The 26,283-nt window shown below is 46.8% G+C and overlaps 1 protein-coding gene across 1 annotated transcript in view; it reads right to left on the bottom strand.

Annotated features, from left to right (window-relative positions):
• Adam12 (ADAM metallopeptidase domain 12) overlaps positions 1–26,283 on the bottom strand; it is a 329,625-nt gene that overhangs the window by 17,482 nt on the left and 285,860 nt on the right. Inside the window, exons 14-22 of the mRNA XM_052174478.1 lie at positions 22,599–22,688; positions 20,793–20,988; positions 12,229–12,337; positions 11,926–12,124; positions 8,967–9,044; positions 5,004–5,112; positions 1,950–2,085; positions 1,213–1,321; positions 111–284 (exon numbers count right to left, since the gene is read on the bottom strand). Coding sequence (XP_052030438.1) covers positions 111–284; positions 1,213–1,321; positions 1,950–2,085; positions 5,004–5,112; positions 8,967–9,044; positions 11,926–12,124; positions 12,229–12,337; positions 20,793–20,988; positions 22,599–22,688 — 1,200 coding nt within the window. The remainder of the gene's footprint in view (positions 1–110; positions 285–1,212; positions 1,322–1,949; positions 2,086–5,003; positions 5,113–8,966; positions 9,045–11,925; positions 12,125–12,228; positions 12,338–20,792; positions 20,989–22,598; positions 22,689–26,283) is intronic.

Genomic DNA, 26,283 nt, shown 5'->3' with positions numbered 1-26,283 from the left:
CTCCATTTCATACAGTCACTATGTTAAGCAATCTGCCCACGTTTATATGTTAGCAAGCAGGAGAGCCTGGATTTGAGCTGCATCCTACCCAGTCAGCATGGGAGGCATACCTGGGCCTGCCTGACTGCAGGATTGGCGGGCAGGGGCCTGGCAGGGCCACTGGGTGCACGCGGGGCCTGGTGGAGAGGCAGGATCACTCGCTGAGGTGACTGAGGCTGAGGGATGGCTCGAGCGTTGAGGGGCCTGCTGATGTCGATGCTCTGGCATTTCAGTGAGTGCCTGTCCTGCATGGTCAAAGCAGAGTTAGCTCTGATGGCTTTTGCTATCCAAGGGAAGAGCAGGGCTAACTGGTCTGTGACCACTGTCTATGTGGGGTGTCCATATGAAGGACTGTATTTACTTATTTATAGTTCAAAACTCTACAGGAAGCACCTTCTACATCTTGAATAGAGAGATATGTTTTTATATACATTAAAAAACCCCAAACATTGAAAATCACAATGGTGACAGTGGCATTTGGAAGGCTGAGGCAAGAGGACTGAGAACTGGAAGCTAGTGATTGCTATAGAGTAGACTTCACCTCAGTCTATCCATCATCAGGCTGGTTTAATTAACAAATAGATGAAAGAAACTTGAAGTACCAACTATGAAGACACAGGCTGGATTACAAGGTGTGAGCTTAGTGCACACAAGGGTTCTGTGAGACCTGCCTGCTCCAGAGGCAAGGTGCTCATCTCCGAACAAACTTGCTTGAGGAATAGAACCGTTGCAGCTGATCTGGTATTCCATGCTCTTTTTTATAAATACCTTTATCGAGGTATGATTGTTCCCAGTTAACTGAATGTATTTAATGTTGTGTAATTAAATAATTGTATTCTTTTTACTTGTTTGTTTTGTTTCCCAAGACAAGGTTGCTCTGTAGCCCTGGCCTCCTGAGAGACCTCCCTCTGCCTCCTGAGTACTGGTATTAAAGACATGCACCACCACCACCCCACTAAGTGTTCTTACTCTTGAACCAACTTTTTGGTTTGCATCTGTGTTTTTGTGTTTAGTACTAAATATGCTCCTCATGTACTGAGATTACAGGCATGTACTATAAGGGAGTTCAATATTTAAGACTTCTGTATCTAAGTAAAACATTGAGACATTGGGAAACCATGGGATAGCTAAGGATAAGAATACAGCTCTTTCAAAGAATAGAGTGCAACCTACCTTGGGGGTGTTGAAATGTGATGACCGGCTTGTCAGCAGGCCTTTTCCAAGGGTGTGGTGAGCTTGGCCAAGGTGAGGGCCACTGGGTGTCCGGGAAGGGTGCACACACCTGCAAGGCAACCCAACAGCTGCTAAGCAAGGGCTAGCCCTCCTCCTTGCACTAACGTCTCACATCCTGTTCCTGCTGATACTTAGACCGTCACTTATTTTAATACCATGGGACAAATCTACCAGGAAAAAATGAGCTAACATGCCTAGGAGATGAAAAATGGACATTGGTTCCTGCTCTGCAGCCACTGTTCTGTCAATGTAGTTAACTAAAAACCACGGGAACTTAGCTTTGGGAACACAGAAGATGTTTTGCACGAAGCTGGCATGTCAGCAATTGTGTCTCCAAGCACATTTGGACCCGAAACTTTGCCATCTGAGGAACACATTCCAGTGTCCACATGCCTTGTTAAAAAATACTAATGCAAAGATTAGAGAAGACCCATTCGTGGAATTCACCAACACATGGCTTATTTATGTGATGGACAGCACATAGCTAGAAGAGCGAGTCAAAGAGACAGCTGGCCTGGCAGACATTTACAAAAACAAAAACAAAAGAAACCCAAAGACCCAATGTTACTCTACAGAAAATCTGCCCTGTCCTTTGCTGAGGATGGTGCAGCTGACACAGCGAGAGACAGTTTGTTGAATATTCTTTCAGCCATTGGTGTTTTGAAGAGATGACATACCTTAGCTTTTCCATGGTGGTTTTCTTATGTGTGAACAGCAGCCTCATCAATGTCTTCCTTTTGAGATACACCACAAATCCAGCGGCGAGCAGACACAGGACACTCACCAGGATTCCTACAGTCAAGCCCTGGTTATCTGAAACAAAACACATTTGGCTCAGGGGAGGAGGCTGTTCCCATAAAATACGGGAGACATCGAGCCGTGACATTTATGGCAGAGCAAGCTCTAAAGGAACAAACAGAACCAGAGCACGTAAATCCCTGAATGACGTCCTAATAAATTAGTCTCTCTTCAAAGGTCATGTTTGAGCTCTGGTCTATGCCACCATTCTTCGCCTGTGATGATGTTGGCACTTGCTAATGCAGAGACATAGTCTGGTAAGTAGGACCCTGGCTGGACCACACAGATTCCCCTAGGCACAACCATAGCAGAGTGTACTATTGAACCACACAAGGTACCAGGGACCATCTTATCAGGATTGGAGGCTCCCCAAAAAGCCATCCACAAGTCTGGAAGAGCTTCATAGCTGGTCTGGTCAAACGCAATTCCTTGCAGGCTCTTAGTAGCAGCCTGAGGCTTTAGGTAGAGTTCTTTTGCCCCACAACAAATGTAAGAACAATCTTCACTTCCTTACTTCAACGTGTAAGTTTTTTTCCAATGTGTAAGTCTTAAGCCGACCTGTAAATACAGTCAAAGCCCTTCCGGGTCTTAAATGACATTTGGACACCTCACCTCACGATTGCTTGTTGCCATGAGGAAAGTGCCATCTACTGAGCTGTCCTAGTCAGTGACCTAGTTAGCCTCAGGACTCTACTGCCCAATCTGTAACCTGGGAGCTACCACCCTCAGTGTCTATCATCCTGTCCTTCCCCATCGTGACTCTAGACCTTGAAATGGCCAGTTGTTTGTGCTTGAAGTATCTCTACTTTGTAGAGCTCTCTGTTCCAAGACAAGGTCTCATAGAGCCCAGGGTGGCCTGGAATTTGCATGTAGCCTAGGGATGGTTTGAACTGATCCTCCTGCCTCCACCTTTCCACTGCTAGGATGAAATGCATGTATCACCCTACTCCATGTTGTACTGGGGATTAAATTTGGGGCTTGATGCATCCCGGGTGTGGTGGTTTGACTAAAAATGGCCCCCCATTGACTCCTGTGTTTGAATGCTTGCCATAGTGAATGGCACGATTAGGAGGTGTGGAGTAGGTGTGGCCTTGTGGGAGGAAGTGTGCTACTGTGGCAGGCTTTGAGTCTCCTATGCTCAATCCTATGCTCAATCTGTGAGGCTCACCGTCTCCTTCTTCTGCCTGTAGATCAAGATGTAGAATTCTCATCTCCTCTCTAGCACCATGTCTGCTTGCATGCCACCATGCTTCTTGCCATGACAAAAATTCTGAAACTGTAAGCCAGCCCCCAATTAAATGTTGTCTTTTATAAGGGTTGCTGTGTTCATGGTGTCTCTTCACAGCAATAAAACCCTAAGACACTAGGTATGCACCTTGTTGCCTGAGCTCCAGCCCTAGTTCTTCCTGAAGATATCAACAAACATATCACGGTTCTGGGGAGCCCTGTGACATTGGCATACTGTTCCTAAGCATTCAGGGCTGCTCTCCTCCCATAGTACCTTCTCTTCCCCTACAGTGGTACTCTCATGACCTTGTGGGATCTCCTTAATCCCTCTTTAGGATCACAAGTGGACAAATATGCATGGACTTTTGCTGACTGGGTGTCTGAGCCATGATCAGGTTGGTGAACACCATCGGAGTGTGGGACAGTGAGGCCAAGACAAAGATGATACCGATCTACATGCTAATGTGAAAGGGTGGAGTTCCACAGGGCCCCATCCCAAGACAAAGAACCACAAGCAACTAAGGAATGCTGGCAGTGGGGGAGTCAATCCTCCCCGGGAATGAGCCCCTTATTTGGATATCCAGTACCAAGTAGATAGCCCTGAAATCATATACATACAAGCAACATCAACAGATTTAGCATAAATTTATATATCTGTTTCTCTCTCTCTCTCTCTCTCTCTCTCTCTCTGTGTGTGTGTGTGTGTGTGTGTATGTGTGTGTAACATTTTTTTAAAAAAAATGTGATTTGAGAGTGAGTAGAATCAGAAATCCCTGGGAAGGGTTGAAGGAAGGGAAAGGACAAAATGATATAATTATATTTCATCTTTTAAAAATGTCTGTTTGTAGAACTATGTAAAGAGCAGACGGCAGAGTGCACACTAATTAGCATCCTGTCTGCCCATAACCAACTGCTTAATGCGAACAGCCACCATGAATGTGACATCTCCTCTGACTGCTCTCTTTCCTGTGTAGTGTATGTCTACACGTGCGCGCGTGTGCGCGTGTGCGTGTGCGTGTGCATGTGTGTGTGTGTGTGTGTAAGTGAGAGGCTAATATCAGCTATCTTCTACCTTATTTTGGAGACAAAGTTCAGGGTCTCTCTCTGAACTTAGAGTTCCCCAATTTTGCTAGACTGGTCAGCCAGCAAGGCCCGGGGGTCTTCCTCTCTCTTTCATTCCTAGTTCTTGGATTACAAGCATGCACCACCATGCTTAACTTCTTATGTGTGTTCTGTGGATCCACACTTAAGTGCAAGTACTTTACCCTTAGCCCAGTGGTAGTAACTATCTTCTTTATTAAAAGGTAGCTGTCATACTTTTGCTGTTGTTCTTGCTTGTTCTTCTCCTCACCCTTGTGCTCTCTATCACTCCTCAAATCAGAGTTTTAAAATGCACTGAAGTGCCAGCACACAAGAGCTACCCTTTCAAAGTCCTTTGAACTGACAATGACATTCATACACATTTGCCAATTCACCATGGAGAAAAGTGTTGCAGGTAGAGAAAACAGCCAAATCAACTCCTCAGCTGCATTGAACAGAACCCAGACCAAAGGAAAGAAGAGGCCAGGGAGGACAATAACATTTAGAACCTGCAAGCTTCACATTAGGACAGGTGCACTCAGGGTCCCATTGCGGGGGAAGCCTGGACAGTACCCATAGCTCCCAGCAGCCCAGCATCCTCTTCCTGATGCTGGAGCCCCACTTACCTGCTTGCCGGATGGGACCACTGTCTATGCTTCCTCCAAAGCCAAACTTGTCACAGAAGGGAGGAGCCCAGTGGGCTTCACAGTGGCAATTCTTCTTGTTATTACATACCTTTGGGGCAGAAGTGGAGAAGAACATCCAGAGGGGACAGGGTTAGGACACACAAAAGGAAGGGTTCCCTAGATTCCCTCAGCAACAGACTCAGTAAATGCAAGACCTTGAGAATCAGCTCTAAACAGCATCCCCACTGAGAGCCACACAGCCTGCGTGTGCTGGGAAGCTGCTGTTGGGAGCCAGCTCCCTTTCCTGGTCTCATTTCTTTTCAACCTTGGAAAGCTGTGGAGTTGCCTTCTTGGTAGTAAGGAGGGACCCAGAATGAGACCACTGTGGCACAGAACTGTCTCTTTCAGACAGGAGATTCAGGGCGGACTCCAGCGGGCTGGAATGGGGGAGTATGCCAGCTCTTTTAGTCCCCTGTGGCCATTACCTGCCTCTTAGTCATAATACATAGTAGGCAAAGACAGTAGACTTCTTACTTGTGAAGAAGATGGCAGGAGAGAGTGCCTTTGCCCTTGCTGTTCCTGAATAATGCACCCTAACGGGCAGAGTTCCTATGGAAGGACCCAGGAGTCTACTTGACAATGGTCACTCATGGTGGCTCTTCTGCTTGGATTCACTATTGATGGTTATATAACTCTCCCAGATGGATATGAACCAATTGATTTTGATTGTGAAGACCACTTTTTAATTTATATTTTAATATATTAATATATATAAATATAAACATACACATACATAAATTATAAATATACACAGAAATTATTATATATAAGTATATATAAATTATTATAAAATATATATTATGTTCTTTTTTATTGTTATATTTTGAGGCAGGGTCTCATATATCCAAGATTGGCCCTGAACTAGCTATATGGGCAATAATGACCTTGAATTTATGATTCTCCTGAATCTAACTTCTGAGTGCTGAGAGATTATAGTTGTGTCTCACCACACCTATTTTATGAGGTACTTGGGATCACACTTGGGGCTCTGTACATGCTAGGTGACTATTCTCCCAACAGAGCTGTATCCATAGCCACAGGAGTGTGCATGACTTGTTTTATGGAAAGTAGGCTAAGCTTTGGGAGCCTTAGATAAAGGCCCATTGGACAAACTGGCGGGGCCTGGGGTGGGGCAGTGTTAGGATGACTGGAAGAGCTGCCCACGTCAAGGACTATGATCCCACATGACTGTCTGGTGTGTATTCATCCCTTCTACTTACACACTGTAAGTCACAGGTGATGACTTTCTGGGTGCTTTGTTGTATGGAAGTCAGTGGAACTAGTGAACCAACTCCAGGACCCTGCCCAAAAACACTGGGGCCAGATATAGGCCTGAATATCGGGAGACAAGACAGTGACAGTCTGTTGTCTTGCTTGTGGTGGCTCCCTGATCTAACTGGCTTCTGTGAAGAACCCAATCACTTGCCCAGTTGCTTTTGTCTGTAGAGGCCAGCAGTCAACATAGCCTGTGAGAAGCAGGGGTGCACTTTCTAGGACATGCCTATTAATCAGGACTCTGTCTTTTCTAGAGCACCTGTGATCACTGGGACACAGATGTCTTTCTAATGTTTTTTAAGGGATGGACTAACCCAGGTCTTTTGTTTTAGTAATGAGGCCAAGATTCATGTGACAGGGATGATGTGTCCACCTAACGTGGGCTGGTCAAAAGCTAGTAGGACAGGCAGCTCTCTGGTGTCTGTGGTACATCCTGCATACATGATAAACCATCTATGAGGCTCACCTACTGCCTAGTGTGGTCTTAGCTTGAGGCAGGAAACTGCTATCTACATTCCTTACTTGGAAGTACTGGTAATAAGCCTGGTCTCATCATAGAGGGATTGGGGCTAAGCTACTTGTTGCTAAAATACCTTAGCTTCTTTTATGATGTTGTAATAAATTACTCTGAAAGAAAAAAAAATGTAAAGGAGAAAGGGTTTATTTTGGCTCACAGTTCCAAGCCTTTCACAATATGGAATCATGGGGATAGTAGCTTGAAGCAGGCAGTCACCTCACATTCATATCAAGAGTTTGGGAGCCATGGATGCTGTGCTCAGCTCGCTTTTTCCTTTTTATACAGTTTAGGATTCCAGCCTAGGGAATGATGCCACCCACACTGGGCAGATCTTTCCACCTCAAGTAACCTAGTCAAGATAATCTTCCATAGGCATCCCTAGAGGCTCATTTCCCAGGAGGCTCTAGATCTCAGAAAGTTGACAATTGAGATTAACTATTATACTAACTCATAGCTGGCTGTTCTGGAAAATATGGTCCTTAGAGTTTGCCAACATGTACAAGAGACCTATAGATACCAGAGAGAGAGGGGCTTTGAGGGAACCTAAGGGGTTTTCCAGTCTCACACCCTCCTTACAGTTTCCCTCTACCACCTGGGGTCAAGGCTGGGCCAAGTTCCATTCTCCACCCACAGGAACATTCTTGAGTAAAATAGTTTTCAGAATGTACTAATAGTCACTTGACCCTCTGGAAAGTCCCAGGTAGAGTTCAAATGTGTGTCATGCTTGCTAGTCAATAGATTTAAAGATCAGTATGCTTAGCCAATAAGTTTGAACTATAACCTTGCTGATGTTACCTATGCCTCTACAAAGTATAAAAACTGCCTGTAATAGTCATTCAGGGGTCACCTTCTTGCCACTCACCTCAAGGGACTAATTGAGGGTTGGCCCCTATGTGCAGGAAAATAAACCTCTTGCTTTTGCATCAGTCTGCTTCTCGGTGTCTCACTTGGGGGCATCTTGAAGTAAATACTACCGACCTACAGCCTCTGTTCTTTCTCTGGGCCAGCAAGGTTACTATGGACCCACCTTCACTACCACATTGACCTTGTCCTCATCAGTAAGAACAAAAGTACCAGGCTAGTTCATCTATCGCCATTAGAAAGAAATCTATAATTCAATGAAGATATGAAGAGACTCCATTTGATACCAAGTCAGCTTTACACAACATCAGCATGCCTGTGTGAGGCACACTGGCGATCTATCATGGTTACAGCATGGTGGTGATTTTACAAAGACCCCCATAATCCCAAGTGTCTAGATATTCTAAAAATACAATTTAGAGCACAGTTTCTGTAGAAAAGGCTTCTGGAGGACAAATGAGCCATTGGTGTGGCTAATCAAGATTAATACCACCCCATTGGAAAAAAAATTAACTGCATCAGGAAAAATAAATTACGTTTTGAACAATTAGAGTCCGTTTTTTCCCTAAAGCTTCTCTGAACTTGGCAGCACGTGGTAGTCAAACCCATGGCAAGGGCATCCAAGAACGTAGGCTGGTAGATCTGATGCCCTTAATTTTGTCCTTCTTGGAAGTTTCTTGGTGGAGCAGGAGTTTGGACTGTTGGGAGCCAGAGGGACAACCCTGCTTGAAATGCTAATGTGAGCCCTTTGTGAGGCAAGGTTAGCTCAGAAATTACTTTGAAGATGACAAAATTCTTTCTTTATATTGCAGAATGTTAATTCAAAAGATAATTACCTCTCAATCTGATTTTCTTTGTTAAATGAAAGTGACATTTCTCTTGCTACATAAAGGTCAGAGACAGTGAATGATGCCTCTGGAAGAGAACATTGAGAAGGCACTCACTGGCTACTGTAGTTTTAAGAAATCCTGACTAGCAGGGGCTGCAGAGATGGCTCAGCATTAAGCGCACTTGATGCTCTTGTAAAAGTCCTGAGTTTGGTTCTTAGCATCTACGTGGTAGCTCACAATCATCCCTAGTTCTAGTTCTAGGGAATCTGACCCTCTCTCTGGCCTCTGTGGGCACCAGGCACACATACACATACATGTAGGCGAAATATTTAAGCACATAAAGTAAATACATCAGGAAATTAAAAAAAAACTCTTAGCTGTCTTATGGGCAGGCTGAGAAGAAGAAACTGATCTACTCACCCCTCGGCCGTGGCACTGCATGGCACACTTGTGAACGCCGAAGACACTGATATTCTGACATCGACGATTGAGGCAGATCTGTGAGAGACACATAGCACAGGCTCAGTGCCTCTGCTCCCCTCTCTCACAGACACATGAAAAAGAGGAAGCAGGAGGCTTGAGAGATGGCTCAGTTGGTAAAGGATTCGCTGTGCAAACCTAAGGACCCAGAGCCCACATTAAAACAAACAAACAAACAAAAACCAACCAACCAACCAAAACCCCAAACAAAACCCAAGTGTGGTGGTGTGTGCTTATGGAGCCTATGGGGGAGGTGCCCCCTAGAGCCTGCTGGCCAGCCATCCTCACCTAGCAGGCGAGCCCGGGTCCCTGTGGGAGAGCCTGTCCTAAAACACATGGTGGCTGTCACCAAAGGAGACCAGAGGTTGCAACAAGCATGGACACATACTTGTATACCCTCCACACGCAGGCACGAAAGAGAAAGTTAAGGAAAACTCAGAGAAGGCTCTCATTTCTGTGAGCAGGAATGGAGCAAGTTAACCTCTGCTGCTTGCTCAGACACTCTGTCCAATGTGAACAGCATGGAGTGCTTTATATTTAATGCCATTTAAGATAGTTCTAGAGGTGAGAAATTATAACTGATTTTCTCATGAGCTTTTTTTTTTTTCTCCGTGGCTTGGGGTCACTGGTGGCACAAAGCATTGACAGGAAGGCTCCCCAGGGCCCTGCTTATCAGCGCCCTGCAGAGGCTCCATTCAGATGTGCTGAATGGCCTTGGCCAGTTGGAAGCCCCTGCCTCCTAAGCAGTGCTCAGCCTCTTTCTCTCCTGCAACTTTACAGGTTAGTAAAGAGAAAGGAAGAAGAGTTCACATTTAGGATACAGGGCGGTTTCAGTAAGTATAGCCTTCCAGTGGGCAGGTGGCCATCTCACCCCAGGGGATGGCAGAGGGCAGAGTGAGTGCCCTTCAGAGAAAACAATAGCAGGGGCTGGGTGATGGGGGAGGGGGCTGGTGCATCTTTGTTGATAAGGAACCCCCAGGGGGTGAGAGATGGTTCTCTCAAGTTAAGTGCTTGCCCTGCCATCAGGAAGGAGGGCCTTGAGTTAGAGCCCCAGAGCCCACATAAACAGTGGAGTAGGGTGGTGTGTATGTGTGATCCTACAGCTGGGGAAGTGCAAACAGGAAGTGCAAACTGTCCAGCCAGTTGGGCCTACTTGGCAAATTCTAGGCAGGTGAGAGACTGCCTCAGGAAAAAAAAAAAAAAAAGAGTGGACAGCTCAGGAGGGAGAACCATGCCCAAGGCTGTCCTCTAGTCTCCACATGCATATGCCACATGTATCCTCCCACACAAGAACACACAGCCATACACATGCAGGGTAAGTGAAGCTTCGGGGAGGGCACTGCACACAGAAGGATTCTGCTGGGAGGGCCCTGGGTAGTCTCGATGATCCTATTGGCAAGGCCAGAGACACCTGCACATGCAGCAGCATTCTTGGGATTCCAGCGCTTGAATACAGCAGCCCTGGCTTCTCAGACCATAGTTTACAAAATGGGTGTTATAATGTCAAGGCCTGAACAGCTGCTGATGTGCTGGGGGTGGGAGCTAGGGAATCAGAAGAATGTGGAACCTTCCTCAAAGAAAGTGTCTAGGGTTGGAGAGATGGTGGCTCAGTATTTAACAGCACTGGCTGTTTCTCCTGAGGGTTCAGGTTTGATTCTCAGCCCCTATATGGTGGTTTAAAACTGTCTAAAACTCCAGTCCTGGATATCTAAGGTCCTTTTCTGGCTTCCATGGGCACTAGGCATGTGTGTGGTGCACAGACATACATGTAAGCAAACCACTCATACGCAGAAAAAAAGAAAAATAATTTTAGAAAAGAAGAGTGTCTGTGGCTCAGGACACATGGGGCACGTGTGTAGAGGGCATTTCAGCCTCCAGGGTTTTGTGAGGAAAACCTTGGTTTCTGTCCTTTCTTCACTATGATCTCTGAGAAGTACTTCATGATTCTGGGAAAAAATGAACCCTAAAAATGCCAGATGGGTTATCATTTCTTTCCTTGAAACATTGAATTTATTTGCTATCATTTAATCTGATGGAAAATTTGATGAAAAGACAAACAAAAGCAAAACAGAGACTGGAGCAGGAGCTTAGTCTGTGGAGCATGCGCTGTGCAGGCAGGGGAGCTGGACCCTGTCTCAAAGGAGGTTGGGGAGGGGGAAGGAAGGAAAAAACAAAAGGAAGAAATGCTTAAAAGAAAGTAGTTAAGATTGTTCATGAGGCCCATGAAATCGCGTGCACACACGCACATAGACACCTGCACACATGTAGACATACACATACACCACACATGCATATGCTGATACATGTACACACTATACATAAGTGTACACATATCCATGTACACCCCCACACCTGCACATGTGCACGTATATAAACCAGTGTGGCAGAACACAAAGACCCTAGCTTCTTTCTTTAAAATTTCTGAACTTGCTTTTAACTCTGAAACCATCTCAGCCTTCCTCTTCCCTGTTCTCCCTAAGGCTTCCCCTGTCTCTCTGACAACCCCATCCCCTCCTCTGTTCCCCTTTTCTCTATAGAGTCTCTGAAGAGGCATCTGACTTCCCCATTTTGACCAGGTGAGAACAAGCTCCCAAGGGTGCTGGCACATCTGTCCCCAAAGCAAGAAGCTCCACAATTTCGGTTCTTTAGGAGGTCACTTCCCGGCAGACAGTCTTCCTGAATCCCAGGGTAAAAACAACACTGTCCCCACATCTGTGTCTCAATGGACAGACTGGGACCTCATCTTCACTGACTTTTTCCAGTGACCCAGTTCCCAGAGACCAAATTCCGAATAGTTTTAGGAAGATCAGCCGCCCTCATCCCTGTTCCTAAGCAGGCTCTTCCAGTGGGCTGGGTTCCAGACTTACATTCAGATGCAAGCTAGAACTGGGGCACTTACTTTTCCTTCTGCACACTTTGTTCCTGCAAGCACAAGCCCTGGGTCTGGCATGTCATCGCCCAAGTACACATGGGTCCCCCGGCAAAGAATCCGACCTCCTTCCTGCTGTGGGATATTTGTTTCTATGGAAACAGCATTGGTACCAATGACGGGTCGGCTAGCACCACCTTGACACTGGATTTTTCCACACTTGGCATCTCTGGAAGGGTAAGAATAGACAAGCTCAGAAGAAGGGCAGTGTGGAGCAGTGACTGCCATGTGAGCAGGCTCAGTGCTATTGTGGCAGGGGGTGTGGCCTCGTACCTCAGCTCACATTTGACAAAGGCGCTCTTGGAGTCTTTGCCACAGTTGCCATAAGGATCCCCTGCAGAGTTGACTCTCTCAAAGCAGATGCCAGGAGCCGGTTTAGCACCTGGAACAGAAGCACAATAGCACCTCCCTGTCACTATTTCTGACTTTTTCTAAGTAGCACCAGGCTGGGGGTGGGTATAGGAAAGGAATATTCCGTGTTTAGCAGCACATAGTACCCAGCTGGCTCAGAGTGGGCTAGTACAAACCTGGAAGGATCTCTAGCTGGCATTCTCTCCTGACCCCACTCAGAGCAAGCCCACTTGTTTTTCTGTGTTGAAGGCTTAGATACATGACCCAAGGTATGTGCGGACTCTCAAGAGATTAGGCTTGACTGTGCAATCAGATCAGGTCAAGAGCAGGAAGGAGTTGGCCTGCTGGCTGGCTGCAGCCGAGGGGAAGCTACCCTCTGTAGCAGCCTCCCTCCCACACAATTCCGGTGAGAAAAGGCAAGCTAGGCAGGCTCTAAGGAGTAGTAATAACTAATGTGTGTGTGGAGGGGGTGAGATCAAGAAGAGAGTGGGGGAGGCAGAAGTCCTTTGTTTTCAGTCCTACAAAGCTCCAAGAGCAAGCACTGGCTTTAATGAGTGCTCATTGCTGCAGAGATTGTTTTCACAGGCCATAGCTTTGTAATACCAAAATAGTCACTGTGCCTAGGAAGCGATGCCCTGGTGGTGGTAGTGCTGGTGGTGTTGGAATCACAGTAGCTAGAGGACCCAAGAAGTAGGCATTTTAAAAAAACATGTCTTCTAGGCAGGGAACACATGATTGAGGGCTACAGAGCCAAAGCTTTAGAGGGTTCTTATGTTTCAGCCATAACAGTATCTTTTGGCAACAGTGAGGGAGTCAGGAGAATAGGGCAGATCGAACCACACCTGGCCATGTAGTCTTGGCCTGCCTTCCCTTCCACATCAGCATCTGGGTTGGATGCTTCCCTTCACAACAACATTTTCAATAACTAGGAGGTGACTTCCCAAAGTCCAGACCTGCCCTGTGTCCTTCTCTGCTCCCAGCTCCAGGGAGTCTCTATTGGCCTTCCAAGATGACAATGCAATCTAGAGTCCAATCAGACTTGGTTCATGGCCAGGGCTCCTTTCCTCCTCCTCCTCAGTCACACCCATTGTTCCTTAACCTGTGCTGGACCCTTATCAGCTACTAGCAGAAAAGGTCACCTCATTCAGTAGCAAAAAGCACACACAACTCATCCTTGCCACCTTCTTTCCATGTGAGTAAGTAGGCCTGTGCCTGGCCTTGACCTCTGTGCTAGCCACCCCATTCCAGACCTTCTGTTTCTTCTGTTTTGAATCATGGTCTCACTATGTAGGTCTGGATGTCCTGGAACTTTCTATGTAGACTGGGCCTCTTTAGAACTCACAGAGATCCACTTGCCTCTGCCTCACAAGAGCTGGAGAAAATGTGTGTGCCACCACACTCCACCTTTCTGCCTCTTAAGCATTTTAGACAGGCCTCCTAGAGCGCCTTGTCAAGGTAGGCCAGTCCAAGCCAGAACCAATGCTCTGTTGTGGAAAAAGGCAAGCACTTGGTCTCTGCGGTGTCTTCCTTTTCTACCACAGGCTTAATCTCCTTCACGTGGTTCTGTGCCCACTGACCCTTTCCTGATGAATTGCTTGACTGATTATGATGCCAGCTGCTCCTCACTTCCCTCTTAGATAGTGACCATCTGGATAAGTCCCCCAGAGAGTCTGTGTGCATGCCAGAGGGATTTCCCTCCAACTGCGAGATACTGCAGAGAGGCTCTAGGTAGTTTCAAACCTTTTTGTTGACTCTTCTTATCCCAGGAAAGGAAAAAAAAAAAAAAAAAAAAAACCAAACAAACCAAAAGATGAATTTTAGAGAGGGGCTGCTCTTTTAACTGGATGGTGGGGGTGGGGAGGACAGGAAGGCAGGGAGGGAAGGAGCAGGGCTCTGTGTGAAATGTTGGTCCTAGTGTTTCCTACTGTAGAGTCTTTGGGCTATGAGGAGATATCCCTCACAAGAAACAGATATTTCAAGGCTAAAGATTAAGTCGAATCAAACTTACAAGGATGTACACAGTTGAAACTTGGTCCAATTTCTATTCCTCATCTGGCTATCTCCAATTTTAGGCTGTAGGTTGATGCTATGCAGAGTTCTGGGCTACTTTCTGGGGTCAATGTGCTCCCAGCTAGAGCTCATGGGCACTTCTTAACACTGCTTCCTGCCCACCACCCTTCTATGGAGTAACTTGCTTATATAGGAGAGCCAGTGCAGAAGGATTTCCTCTGATTATTTGAAGCAAACTCTGCTTTGTTAACAATGAGATGCAATGTAGAAGACATGAGATGGTTTGATGGTTGTGCCCAGTATTTCTATCATACTCCTGCCTCCAATACGTTTTTTATATAGAAAGCCCATTTTACATGGACAGGTATTGCTGACTTTCCAGTGCAATGCCAGAGGGGTGGACATTAAGATTCCTGTCTGGCCAGCACAGTTTATTTCAAGGTTACAATGCTGGGTCAATGCTGGGTTCATGGTCTAAATCACTCAGTATGGTTTATGGATCTAGAGCTGTTGGGCCCCTCAGGATCTTCTGTTTTCTCCCTTTCCATGGAGGCTTGTCACGATCCTTTCTTCTTTTCCTCTTTCTCTCATGAATCTTACTTATATTTTATCATACCTTTTTTTGCCTACTGATTAGAACAGCATTGCATTATGAAAAAATGAACATAAGGCCACTGGGGCAGCCTCCTGTCTCTAACACTCCCAGAGGCTGCCATCTGCAAACGAAGTACCTGGAATCTGTGGACACAGCTCAGTGTTGTGTTTGTAGCTGTGGATTTTCTCTTGTTCCTCGGCGTCAAATGAAATGCCTCTGTGTCACCCTGTATAAGTCACACAAAGACCGAGGCTTTGCTTTTGGGCAAGATAAATAGCTGTTCTCTGAGACGAAGTCCAAGTTTAAAAACTCAGAAGCAGGGGGATTGTAAATGGAATGCAGCATGACTTTCAAAGGACCTATCACCAAAGGAAAGGCACAAAAAGGAAACCAAGTCACAGATGGCCTTCCTAGCTGGTGCTCTCAATCTCTCACTAGTCCCTCAGGACAGTGACATGTGAGTGTCCCAAGAGGCTGTTGTATGTCAGCTGCCAGCTGGTGTTTATCTTTGAGGCAGAATGGTATAGAATTTGAAAGTCATAGGTCTTGCCTGTCTACTTGCAAGACACTGTAGAGGCAGACACGTGGGCTCAAAGTTTTTGTACTTAAAAGTTCTGGGCTGTATGTCTTCATGAAGGTGAGAGATTGTACATCTGTCTCAAGGACAGAAAGGCAACAGTTTTCTTATCGCTCCAGTGCTACATCCATTAAAGCCTTTGAGTTCTTAATAACAGAACACTCAGTGCTCAGCCACTAGCAGGAGATAAAACAGCCTCTTGGAGGGAGTCTTGACACTGCTCAGCATTTTAATCGCCAGCTTTGGCTTTGAGCGCTGAAGCTCACACTTGCAACTAAGTCTGGAAGTTCTCAGTGTCACGATGTCCTTTGAAAAGGAAATGAAGAGGATGGTGGTTTGAATGAGGCTCCAGGTTTACTCATCCTGAGCCTCTCCTTAAGATGATCATTATCTGCAAACACACCGCTCTACTTCAGCCTCCTTGCGCTTCCCCCCACCCCTTCTCTCTGTCAACTCCCTTTCACTTAAACCCACAAAGGCATTGGCATAAGCAGATGGCATCTGCCCTTCTGTTCTTTCCCAGTTGGCCTTTGCCTTTATCAGGAAATGAAGTCCAAATGAACAAATTCTATCATTTCCTTCTTACACAATGGGACAAGAGCCTCCTGATTCCCCGACAATATACCTCTTGGCAAAATATCTTTTCTTCCTGTAACTTTCTTTCTTCCTGTACCTTTTCTTTCTGTAACTGCCACTTACTATGGGTGATCAGTACATACAGGGCTTCAGTGGATTTCAAGTAAACAAGCTTATTTAAACCAGCCTCAGCCTTGTAGATAAACACTGAATATTTACCAGCCCGTAAAAGCCACTTGACCAGGTGACGTGGCATAAATCAAATGACAGTAGATTCTGGTGGGTGATGATATTTATAATTACATGTTTGGTGACCTCCCCAAGGGAGATCAGTGACTTTTGGTACGTGGCGATTACATAACACACCTATGAGGTGAATTGACAAGTGATGTTCACCATTGGTTAGGCTAGAGAGTCTGGGGAACAACAATCCTGAAAGTGAATCTGCAGCCTGAAGAGAAATCTCGGCTCTCTTTTAGCAGGAGTAAAGGAGAGTCTTCCCGAATATTAAGACTGAACTGGGGATAAGAAGCTCAATGCAGACAACATTTATGTCTAGAATAACCAACATCTAAAATCTTGAGACTCGGGGCTAGGGATACAGCTCAGTGGGCAAAGTGTTTGCCGTCCAAGCTCGAGAAACTGAATTCAGATCTTTAGCACCCATGTAAAAAACTAGGCCTGGCTGAACATGCCTGAGATCCCAGCAATGGAAAGTAGAGACAGCAAGATCCTGGGAACCACTGGCTGTTGGTCTAGCCAAACCAGTGTTTGGGTTCATGAGAGACTGCCCCAGAAAATAGAGAGTGACTAGAAAGTGGTTGAGGATGAAATTTGATGTTAACTTCTGTCCTCAACTTGTGCTCCTGTGTGTGTGTGTGTGTGTGTGTGTGTCTATACACTCACACACATGCATGTGCATACACACAGATGTGGTAGGAAAAGAAAACTATCCCAGCTAGCAAGAAGATCTTCAACAATCTCAATAACGATAATTAGACTAAAATATAACTAAATGAACAATCCCACAGAAGGTATTCTGAAAGTTCTTCACAGGGCCACTTATGAGTTACAGGCACGTGTTTTGAATTTTCTGTGGCTTTATTTTTAGGAAGACCTGGAAGCAGGAGTATTCTATTGAGATCTAATGCTGGACTGAGAAAAGCCCATCTCAAAAGAGAATAGTTAGCTGGAAGGAAAGTCTTTATCCGGTCAGCTTTGGGTAGCCAGCTCTGAAGCATGAGTAATAGAAATTCTAGATGTAACCAGAGAATTTAGTATGACTCAACAACTTGGACAGGTCACTGGCTGTGAAGGGCATAGCTGTCCAAGCAACAACTCAAAGAGTTCTAGAATTCTGAGTGACCCCCCTTCCCTGGAGGTCTTCAGTGGCCCCTATACAACATGGTCCAGATCTGGGCTCTTGCTGCTAAATAGGAAGATGAGACACTGCAAATGTATCCTGGACAAAGGCTTCCTTCCTGAGTCATGGAAAGTTCATTTGAACCAACTGGTCCAGCACATCTGGCTGGCCAGGGCCCCAGCCAAGGAAGTCACCTCTGCCCCTGGGAGTACATCCACCCAGGGCAGGGCTTAGGAGTAGTGGTAGAGAGGTTGGGATATTGAGGGACTCACATCCTGAGCAAAGCATGCTGGGACCAGAGAAAGTATGTTCCTCTGGCACAGCAGGCTCTTGGTGGAAGTCAGCACCTTCCACCCAGCAGGACGTCAGCAAATATTTAACAAACCAGAGAATGAACAGAGATGAGAATCTCTGCTGTTGTCCAAGTCACAGTTCCATACAGACAGAACTCCCTGGACTTCCTGCCTTGGCCCTGCCAGCCCTGGGTGCCCGAGACCTCATCCTGAATGCTGGAAACACTAGTAGCCTCTTCCAGATGGCCACTGTATGGCAGTTTCTCTCAGATTACTTCAACTTGGCCACTCTCCCCCCCAATCCAGGCTATCTCTCCTGTCCCTACCACATCTTACCCATTGTCCTGTCCTCTCAGAGCCTTTTATATAAACCCCAAAGGATGTGCTAGGTTCTGCCAGCACACAGATAAGAGGACTCTGATCCTCAGGATTGTAAGTTGTCACTTGCTTGTCCTGGGCTACTAAGGCTGTGCACACAGGGAACACATATAGTGTCCTTCATTGAAAAGCCAGACAGTCCCACCAATGTGGAGGAAAAGGGCCATGCTGTACTGCAAGGGGAGGTATGAGTTCCAAGAAGCCATGGCCACAGCTGGAGGCCTTCTGTGCCTCCTCTCTTCTGAGGATATTCTTTTATGATCTGTGTTGAGAAAGGTCTGGTGAGGCTACATTGAAACCCAGGGAGTCACTGCCTGAGGTAGATCCCCAGATCTGGCCAATCTGACCTCCTCAGTGCTCTGTGCAAAGAACCACCCCTGGTGATGCCACTGCACCTATGCCAAGTCCTTCCCAGCCACCATGAAGAAGGAGGTTGGGAGAGAGAAGCTAAGTGAGAGAGAGAGAGAGAGAGAGAGAGAGAGAGAGAGAGAGAGAGAGAGAGAGAGAGAGAGAGTGTTGGGGGGGTCCTTGGGGCTGCCCCCCTCCTCAGGAAGGTGTGCAGATTATAAAAGCTGCCAGGTTTCAGCTTCAGCCACATGATGTGGAACATTCAAGAAGGTTGATGCTCTTGCTTTTGAGAAGTTCATCTGTCAATCAGACTGTTTTTTGCATATGTAGTATGCACCCATCTCTGTCTCTGTCCACGCCCCTCTCCACTCCCTGGCCCACGCCTTGTATATGCATGTGATGTCAGAGGTCGACATTGGCTGTCTTCCTCTGTCGCTTCTTTCCCTTATTTTTGAGACAGGTTCTCTCATGTATAAGGGCTTGGTGACTGGGTAGGCTGCCTAAAGTAAACTCTAGGGATCCTCTGTCTCTGTGTCCCCACTGCAGGAACTACAGTCTTGTGCTGCCATGTCAGCTTCTACTGTGTGTGTATGTGTATGCATGTGTGTATGCGTGTGTGTGTGTGTGTGTGTGTGTGTGTGTGTGTGTGTATGCGCGCGCGCGCGTGTTTGTGTGTGTGTGTGTGTGTGTGTGTATGCAAATATATATCAGGACTCAGGTCTTCATGTTTGCTTGGTCAGTACTTTACTGACTGAGCCATCTCCTAGCCCTACTGTTCTCAATCTCTGTTTGTCTGCCTGTCTGTCTCCTCCTCCTTTTTAATTTATTTCCCCTTGATAAATACCTGTCTTGGTCACCATGACAGCCGGCAGAGTTACATAGCACAATGGCTTGGGGAACACTGTGCTGTTCCATCTGATCTCATTCTGGTGCTGGGGCCAGGTCTTAAAGCATAGCTGGGCACTGGAAAGCTCCAAGGGCTGGGTGTGCTGGCCAAGGATAGCTCCCATAAAGGGAGCAGCAGAATAGCCACTGTAGCTTTAGATGAGAGCTTCCTGCCTATAGAAGGGCTAACAGTGGAGGTCCATTAGAGATGTCTGAGGCCTGCTGCAGTAGCCCCTGTCCTAAAGTGACCTTGCTTGGCTAAAAGGTGTCTGAGATCCATTCAGAATCCCATGACCATTTGATACCGGTATAATGAGTGTCTTTCCAGTGCTTGCCAACGGTGGTACCTTGCCTTCATCTGCATGATCTCATGGGCTCTGGTAAGAGGGCCAGCAAGCATTCAGCCTCTAAAGCGGAAGTGTGAAGGAAAAGGAGTCTCAGGGCTCATTGTTCTATATCTCTGGCACATCCACTTGTGGGAGCTACTGTGTCCATCCCACATGTTCTTCTTCCTCAGAAAGTTTCAAGTGAGGGGGCATCTTTGCTGGGTATCGAGGACTCTCTAAGTCTGGGCGTTGTATCCATGTGGCAGTTAAAAACAGACTTCTGTGTTTAGTTATCACTTTCTGTCTTACTCCACTCCTTTATCCCTTTGGAAACCAGAACCTTGCAGAAATTCTCTGCTTTCTCCAAGAGCTGGCTCAGCCATGGGACTGAGTCTGGCTGACCAGAGTGGCCTTGCTGGCACTGGGGCCTCTGGCCAGGTCTGAGGTCATCGCCCAGCTTCAAGGAAGGCCTCAGCCAAGCACAGTGGAAAGAAAGGACAGCAATGTACTCAGAAAACATTCCCAGTGGGATTCCCAGCCAGGATCCTGAGAGCTATAAATGGAACAGATCCAGAGTAGGTTCCAGGTTATGGGGCACTCCCTGGGGTGGTGAGATCTCCTAGTAATAAAGCCCCTGTGGTAGTGAGGCTTCTGGAGTAGGGTGAGGGCCCTGGGTAGTGAGATTCCCAGGTAGTAAGGCTTGGGGGTCTGGGCGACTCTGCAGTAGTGAGGCTCTGAGACAGACTAAGTGTTGAGGCTGCCCTAAGAGGCCCTGGAGCTGACTTAGGAGTGGAGTCATACATGAAGGGTCTCCTCCCCTGCAAGCTCTAATCAGTTATTATTATTTTATAACCTTAAAGAGACTTTAGATCCAGGCTTCATTTGCTCATGGGAGGTACACCTAGATGTTGGGTCATGGTGACCAGGTAACCAGGTGACCAGGTAACCAGGTGACCAGGCTTAAATCTTAGCTGTGCTTCCTGTAGAAGCAGACCTCTTGTCTCAGAGTTTCTTCAGCTTCTTTGCCGAGCAGAATGGGCATGCATGGATGAATCCCCCACGGAGCAAAGACAGACTCACGCGCATAAAGCATACCTCTCCAGTGTCCCTCACAGAGCTGGGAGAGGCCACGTACCTGGTCCCCAGAGTGTGACACACTGCTGCTCATGTGTCTGGCAGATGCCGTTGTAGCAGTAACCGTCCACTCCCTGACACGGGTGGCCATCATGTAGGTATACATTGGCTGGACAGTGAGGGGCAGTCCCTGTGCAGAATTCTGGGAGGTCACAGGAGTTGCTGGAGCCCCTGCATGCAGTTCCTGGAGGCTTCAGCTGAAATGACAAGGTGGCTTTTAGCACATGTGCTGAGTAGAAGGAAGCATCCTTCAGTAGCTCTCCTGGGGCAGACCTACTCTCCCGGGCTACCCACTACAGTCACACCAACAGGTGGAGATTTCAAAGCCATCCCCTCTGACGATAGAGAGCTCTTTTAAAATGGTTTTGCATGGTTTACATTTGTGTTAAGAGGCTGTATGGGCAACCAAGAATAGCTCATGTGGGAACAACAGGGAACACTAGGGTTCTCCAAGGACTAGATAAGATGGCTCTTGTTGATCCTCATGTTGAGCAGGTGGACTTTTCTCATGTTGCTGACACTATCACGTGCTTTATGTTGACACTTGTCCTTATCTTTTGGCATTTGCTGGGGAGGTAGCAACATTAGCAAGATCAGAATCCCAATAGCAATGGTAAGCTGTCAACCCATTAAAGAGCTGGGGCCCTCTCTGACTTTGTGGGGAAATCTGGAGTGGGGGTGAAGGGGAGCTGGGAGGGTAGGGGAGGATGAGGACCAGGAAGTGGCAGCAGCAGTGGGAGTGGCTACCAGTGAGGTCTGTTAGACCTCTGACTAGCATCTCATCTCATTTTGGGGCTGGAGAAATTAAGGTTCAGGGTGGTTTGTCTGAGTTACATAATCAAGACCACCGAGTCCCCAGGCCTGCTTGGCCTGTGTACTCCCAAAGGCTCCAAGGCTGCTAACTCCTGGAAGCTAACTCCTGGAAGGTCTGAAGCATGGAAGGGATTGCTTGAATGCTACAAAATCAGATGGTCGTTGGGCACCAGCACACGAGTGTAGGCTCAGCTGCCCTCACCGTCTCTCATCCCCTTCCTGGCACTCTCCTGCAGTAGTAAGTGGGCACCTGGGGGTGCTAACTTCTTACAGCATTCTCCAGAACTTAGTGAGCATCAGGAGAGGCCAAATACATATCATTATAATGTACTTCTAAATGATGTGCTTGGGTGGGGTGGATAACAGGGAGTTTCCTGCAATCTTTGTGCCAAGATCCATTGCTTAAGTATCAAGGCATAAAAGTCTATCCTGGGAGCTGCTAATGCTCAGGCCTCTCCCCTGTCAGACATACAGTCAGAATAAACAGGATTAATGGTGAAAATGCCTAAGGAAGAACATAAGGAAACTGCCATTCTCGCACTCAGGGTGGCCTGCACTTTCTGTTGGCACAGGCATCCTAGGAACCACCAGCATAAGGTCCTCTGCTACCTGCCAGATGCCAGACACTGGTGTCAGGCAGGTAAGCCTGGCATGAGGCAGAGCAACAGGGCTAGGGCGAGGTTCTCCTCCCGTTGTTCTCCTCATGGAGCCAAGACCCTCATTAGCATAAATGGCACATTAAGGTTGAGCTTGGGTTTCCTCAGTCCTATTAGTTTTTAGCCCACAGACAATTTATCACAGAGAATTAGCAATTAAAATGTGCATTTTTTAACCAGACCAGGTGGTTAACAGAGCAGCTAGATGGTACCAACCAGTGAAAGGGCAGTTCCTCAGGATGAGATGAACTTGAGGAACCAGCTCACCCTACTGCTCTGCTTGTGCCAGACTGGAGCCACCCAGACCGGTTGGCAACCTCAGGCTAAGCTGAACTCACCTGACAGTCTTCGCAGCACTGCCCATGTGCACACACAGCACCTGGCTTCAGAGTACAAGTGGTAGCGTTGCAGCAGCGATTGGTACATTCCTGAGGAGGGGGAATGGGATCCATTTGAAGGGTCATATGAAGTGACTCTCGGAATGCAAATGTCACAACCCAAATGACAGCCAAGGATAAGGCCGCTCAGATCTTGAGCTGAAAACCTGCCCCAGAACTGTTTTCCTTGGCGTAAGAGCAAAGTGTCTGTTAAGTGTTTGTGAACCACCAGGTCTGGTGTTACCAGGAGCACTCAAGTATCCTTCACAGGAGGAGACCTGGGGAAGCTGGGAGCTCCTCAGATCAGCAGGGGATTCTTCCTGAAGGCCATGTTGTAATGAACTGTGCCAGAATCATTGAAAGACTTGGAAATTGCTCATTTAAAAATACATGTATAGATGTGACCTTCAAGAATTAACCCTTCTGAGAGGGATAGGGATACAGTTCAGTGGCACTGCACTTGCCTGGAATATTTGTTTAAAAAAAGGGGGTAGTGGTTTACTTTTGATTTGGAGTATGCAGATGAACTGAGGACAAAATTCAGGCTAGGGCCCTGTGGTCTAGCTAGGTGAGTGAGGAAGGAACCCTCGTTCAGCAAAGGTAGGTGTTTGGCCTAGGGCATTCTGGGAGGAGGACTGGATGTCAGAATGAGACTGAAGGATGCTGGTGCTAAGAGTTCTCATTTTATTTTATTTTTACCCTTCCCTTGATCTCTTCCCATTCCTCCCTCTCTCCCTCCCTCTCTTCTTTCATTTTCTCTTTTCCTTCATTTTCTCTCTCTTTTCCTTTTTTTCTTTCTCTTATACTATTTAAAGAACTGAAGGACTCATGGATTCAAGGCAAGCACTCTTCATATTAGGCTGTATCACCAGCCTTCTTTCTTATTTTTGGAGACTAGTTCTTTTTATGTGGCCCTGGCTGGCAAGGTACTGCCTTTGTAATCTGTGGCAGGCAATCCTACTGCTTCTGCATCCTTGGTGTTGGGATTGTAGGCTTAGGCCACCATATCTGGTTTGAGCATGCCTATTTCAGGGTGTCCAAATGGATAAGCCCCCCCCCCAAAAAAAAAAAACTGTATCATGCTCTCTGAAACAAAAGCGAGGAAGAAATTTATCTCCTTTAGTATCTTGTGCACCATGGGAGCACATGGCAAAGAGAGACGTGGATCGACATCCTTTGCCTGTTTTAGCAGAAGGTCTGTATCATTTTGTGTAGTGAATCTCTGAAGTCTGTGAGCATTAGAGTATCCTTGGTAGCTTGGAATCTGTGCAATTTAGAAGAAAATGTCATAGAATGCTTAGTACTGCCCAAGTCCTCAACCTTCTATTTTTGATGTGCTCTGAAGAACTTCTAACAGAACCAGGCAGCACGAGGCTTATCACACCCATGTCTAATTGTATAATATAGGTTAATCCTTAAGACTCTCTCTTGTGAATGAACTTATTTGTATCCCAGACATAATTACTAAATTAGCCAGTGATTAGGACAATTTAAGGCATCCCTAGATACCTGACCAGCCTCCCACGTGCAGCTCCACGAACTGGTCTGTCAAGCACGGTTTACGTCTGCTCCTTCCATGCATACTGCCAAAGTTGTTAAGTTTTAAATCTGTTTGAGGACTTTATAAACATCCGGGACATGTAATGTATACAGTAAGATAAAACTGCCAACCAGAAGTCACTGCGGCAGCTTTCATGACAGTGAGGGGTTTTAGCTTATGGGGTTACAACTCTATACAAGTTTAGAAACTTTTTCCTCCTTAAGGATCCCATTAATTGCATCTTGGACCAGTGCCATGGAATGCGCAGGAGCACTGTTCTGGTCTCGGTGACTTCCCTAATGCTGTACTAGCTGAATCAGAGTTTTCCTTTGCAGTTTAACTCCGTTACTGAGTTAAAACAGCCATCTGATATCCGAGGCTGAAATACTTGTAAGGCCTCCTCCTATCTGCCCTCAAATCATTAGGAATGTAAACAGCAGCTCCGAAGGAAATATATCCATGTGGAAAGACTTCAAAGGGGATCAATCACATGAAAGAAATAATGAAGTTTAAAAGATGTGTGAGGGACTGGCATCCTCCATGGGGTCTTGTGTGTTCCCAGCCTTGTTGGTTGGAAGGGTGAGTTATCAGGACATCCTTCATGCCTTCTACCAGAAGGTGGCAACAGTTTTTAACAACCCCAAATCTACTTCTTCTGTATTACCATATTTCTCAGAAAGACACAGATTCCTTTCCTACTACTGTTTGCTATCTTCCTAGTCAGCAGAGAAGCAGCAGAGCCAGTGAATGCCAGGTCTCGGAATCAGAAAGAATGATGAAGCCATTATAGAACCTGGTGCAAGGACCAATTGCTTATTCCTGGGCTGTGGGGAGCAGATGGGGAATCTTAATCATCATGCACTGGGGTAAAGCTACGGCCTTACTTCTGGGACTGAGGGGGCACAGGCTTGTTCCAGCTGTGTGTGGGCATATACTGCTTAGATCTGTTGTTCCCTTGCTTCCCTGGTGTGACATGCCAAGTCCCTCCTTGCACTGGGGAATGCATAGTTTGATGCTGTTAATAGCAGGAGGCATGTCTTCAGGGCCTGAGCACAGAGGACCAGGAAAAAGAACCTAGGTAATAGGTTTGACCAAAAGTCTTGGGCAGAGAAGTTTGGTATCCTTGTAAGCTTGAACTGGCAACTTGACACCCATTAGAGTCATCCGAGAAGGGAGTCTCAATCAAGGGGCTTGCAGGCATGTCTGTGGGGGATTGTCTTGACTGTTAATTGGTTTAGGATGGCCTGGCTCACTGTGGACAGTGCCAATCCCCAGGAAGGTGGTTCTGGGCGGAAAGCTGTCTGAGCATGGGCCCAAGAGTGAGCCCTCCTTCACGGCTTCTGCTTCCAGTTCTTGCTTGATTCTCCTCAGTGACGGATTGTGACCTGGAAATGGAAGCTGAGGAAATGTGGGTTGCTTTCTAATAGCAACTGAACAAAAAAGTAGAACCCATGGCTAAGCACAGGTGACATCTGAACCTAGACAGGAAGCATAAAGAGTCCACTAAAATAACACTACCACTCAAGGCAGAAGGTTCACTGTGATGCTAACAGGGTTCTTGGGAGGAAGAGCTTTAGAGGAGGGGAAGGGGGTTTTCTTAAAATATCAAGAAACCTCTTAATGGGAAATGAGGACCCTAACCGCAGAAATACCAAGTCAGGAACTACATGCAAGCAGAATTTGGCTCCATTTAATGAGTTTGTCACAATCAACACAGTGTAGGGAGGTCCCTGCAGCAAGATCAAGTGTTCAGCCATGGCTGTAGGATTCCTTTGTGGAGATGATGGAGGAGCAGTAGAATGGAGTAGCTACGGTAGGAACTCGGGGACCTGCTGATATGCTGGTGCTGGTGGTGAGCTGCTGGTGGTGATAATGCAGAGGATGTAGGTGATGATGGTCAGGATGAAGCAATAGTGATGGTGGTGGCAGGGACACTGGTGTGGCAGAAGTAATGAGGGCGGTAGTGATGCGGGTATGTTGGGGGCAGTGATGGAAGCTGTGGAGATGGCAGCTGATGGTGGAAATAGCAGTGAGAGGATGAGATGATATGATGACGATGCAGAGGGCAGTGATGATAGCCGTGGACGCAGTGGTAGTGGTACATGG

This window comes from Apodemus sylvaticus, chromosome 1 (assembly GCF_947179515.1).
Source record: "Apodemus sylvaticus chromosome 1, mApoSyl1.1, whole genome shotgun sequence".
In the NCBI taxonomy this organism is placed as follows: Eukaryota; Metazoa; Chordata; class Mammalia; order Rodentia; family Muridae; genus Apodemus; species Apodemus sylvaticus.
This window is presented reverse-complemented; position numbering and strand designations above follow the sequence as displayed.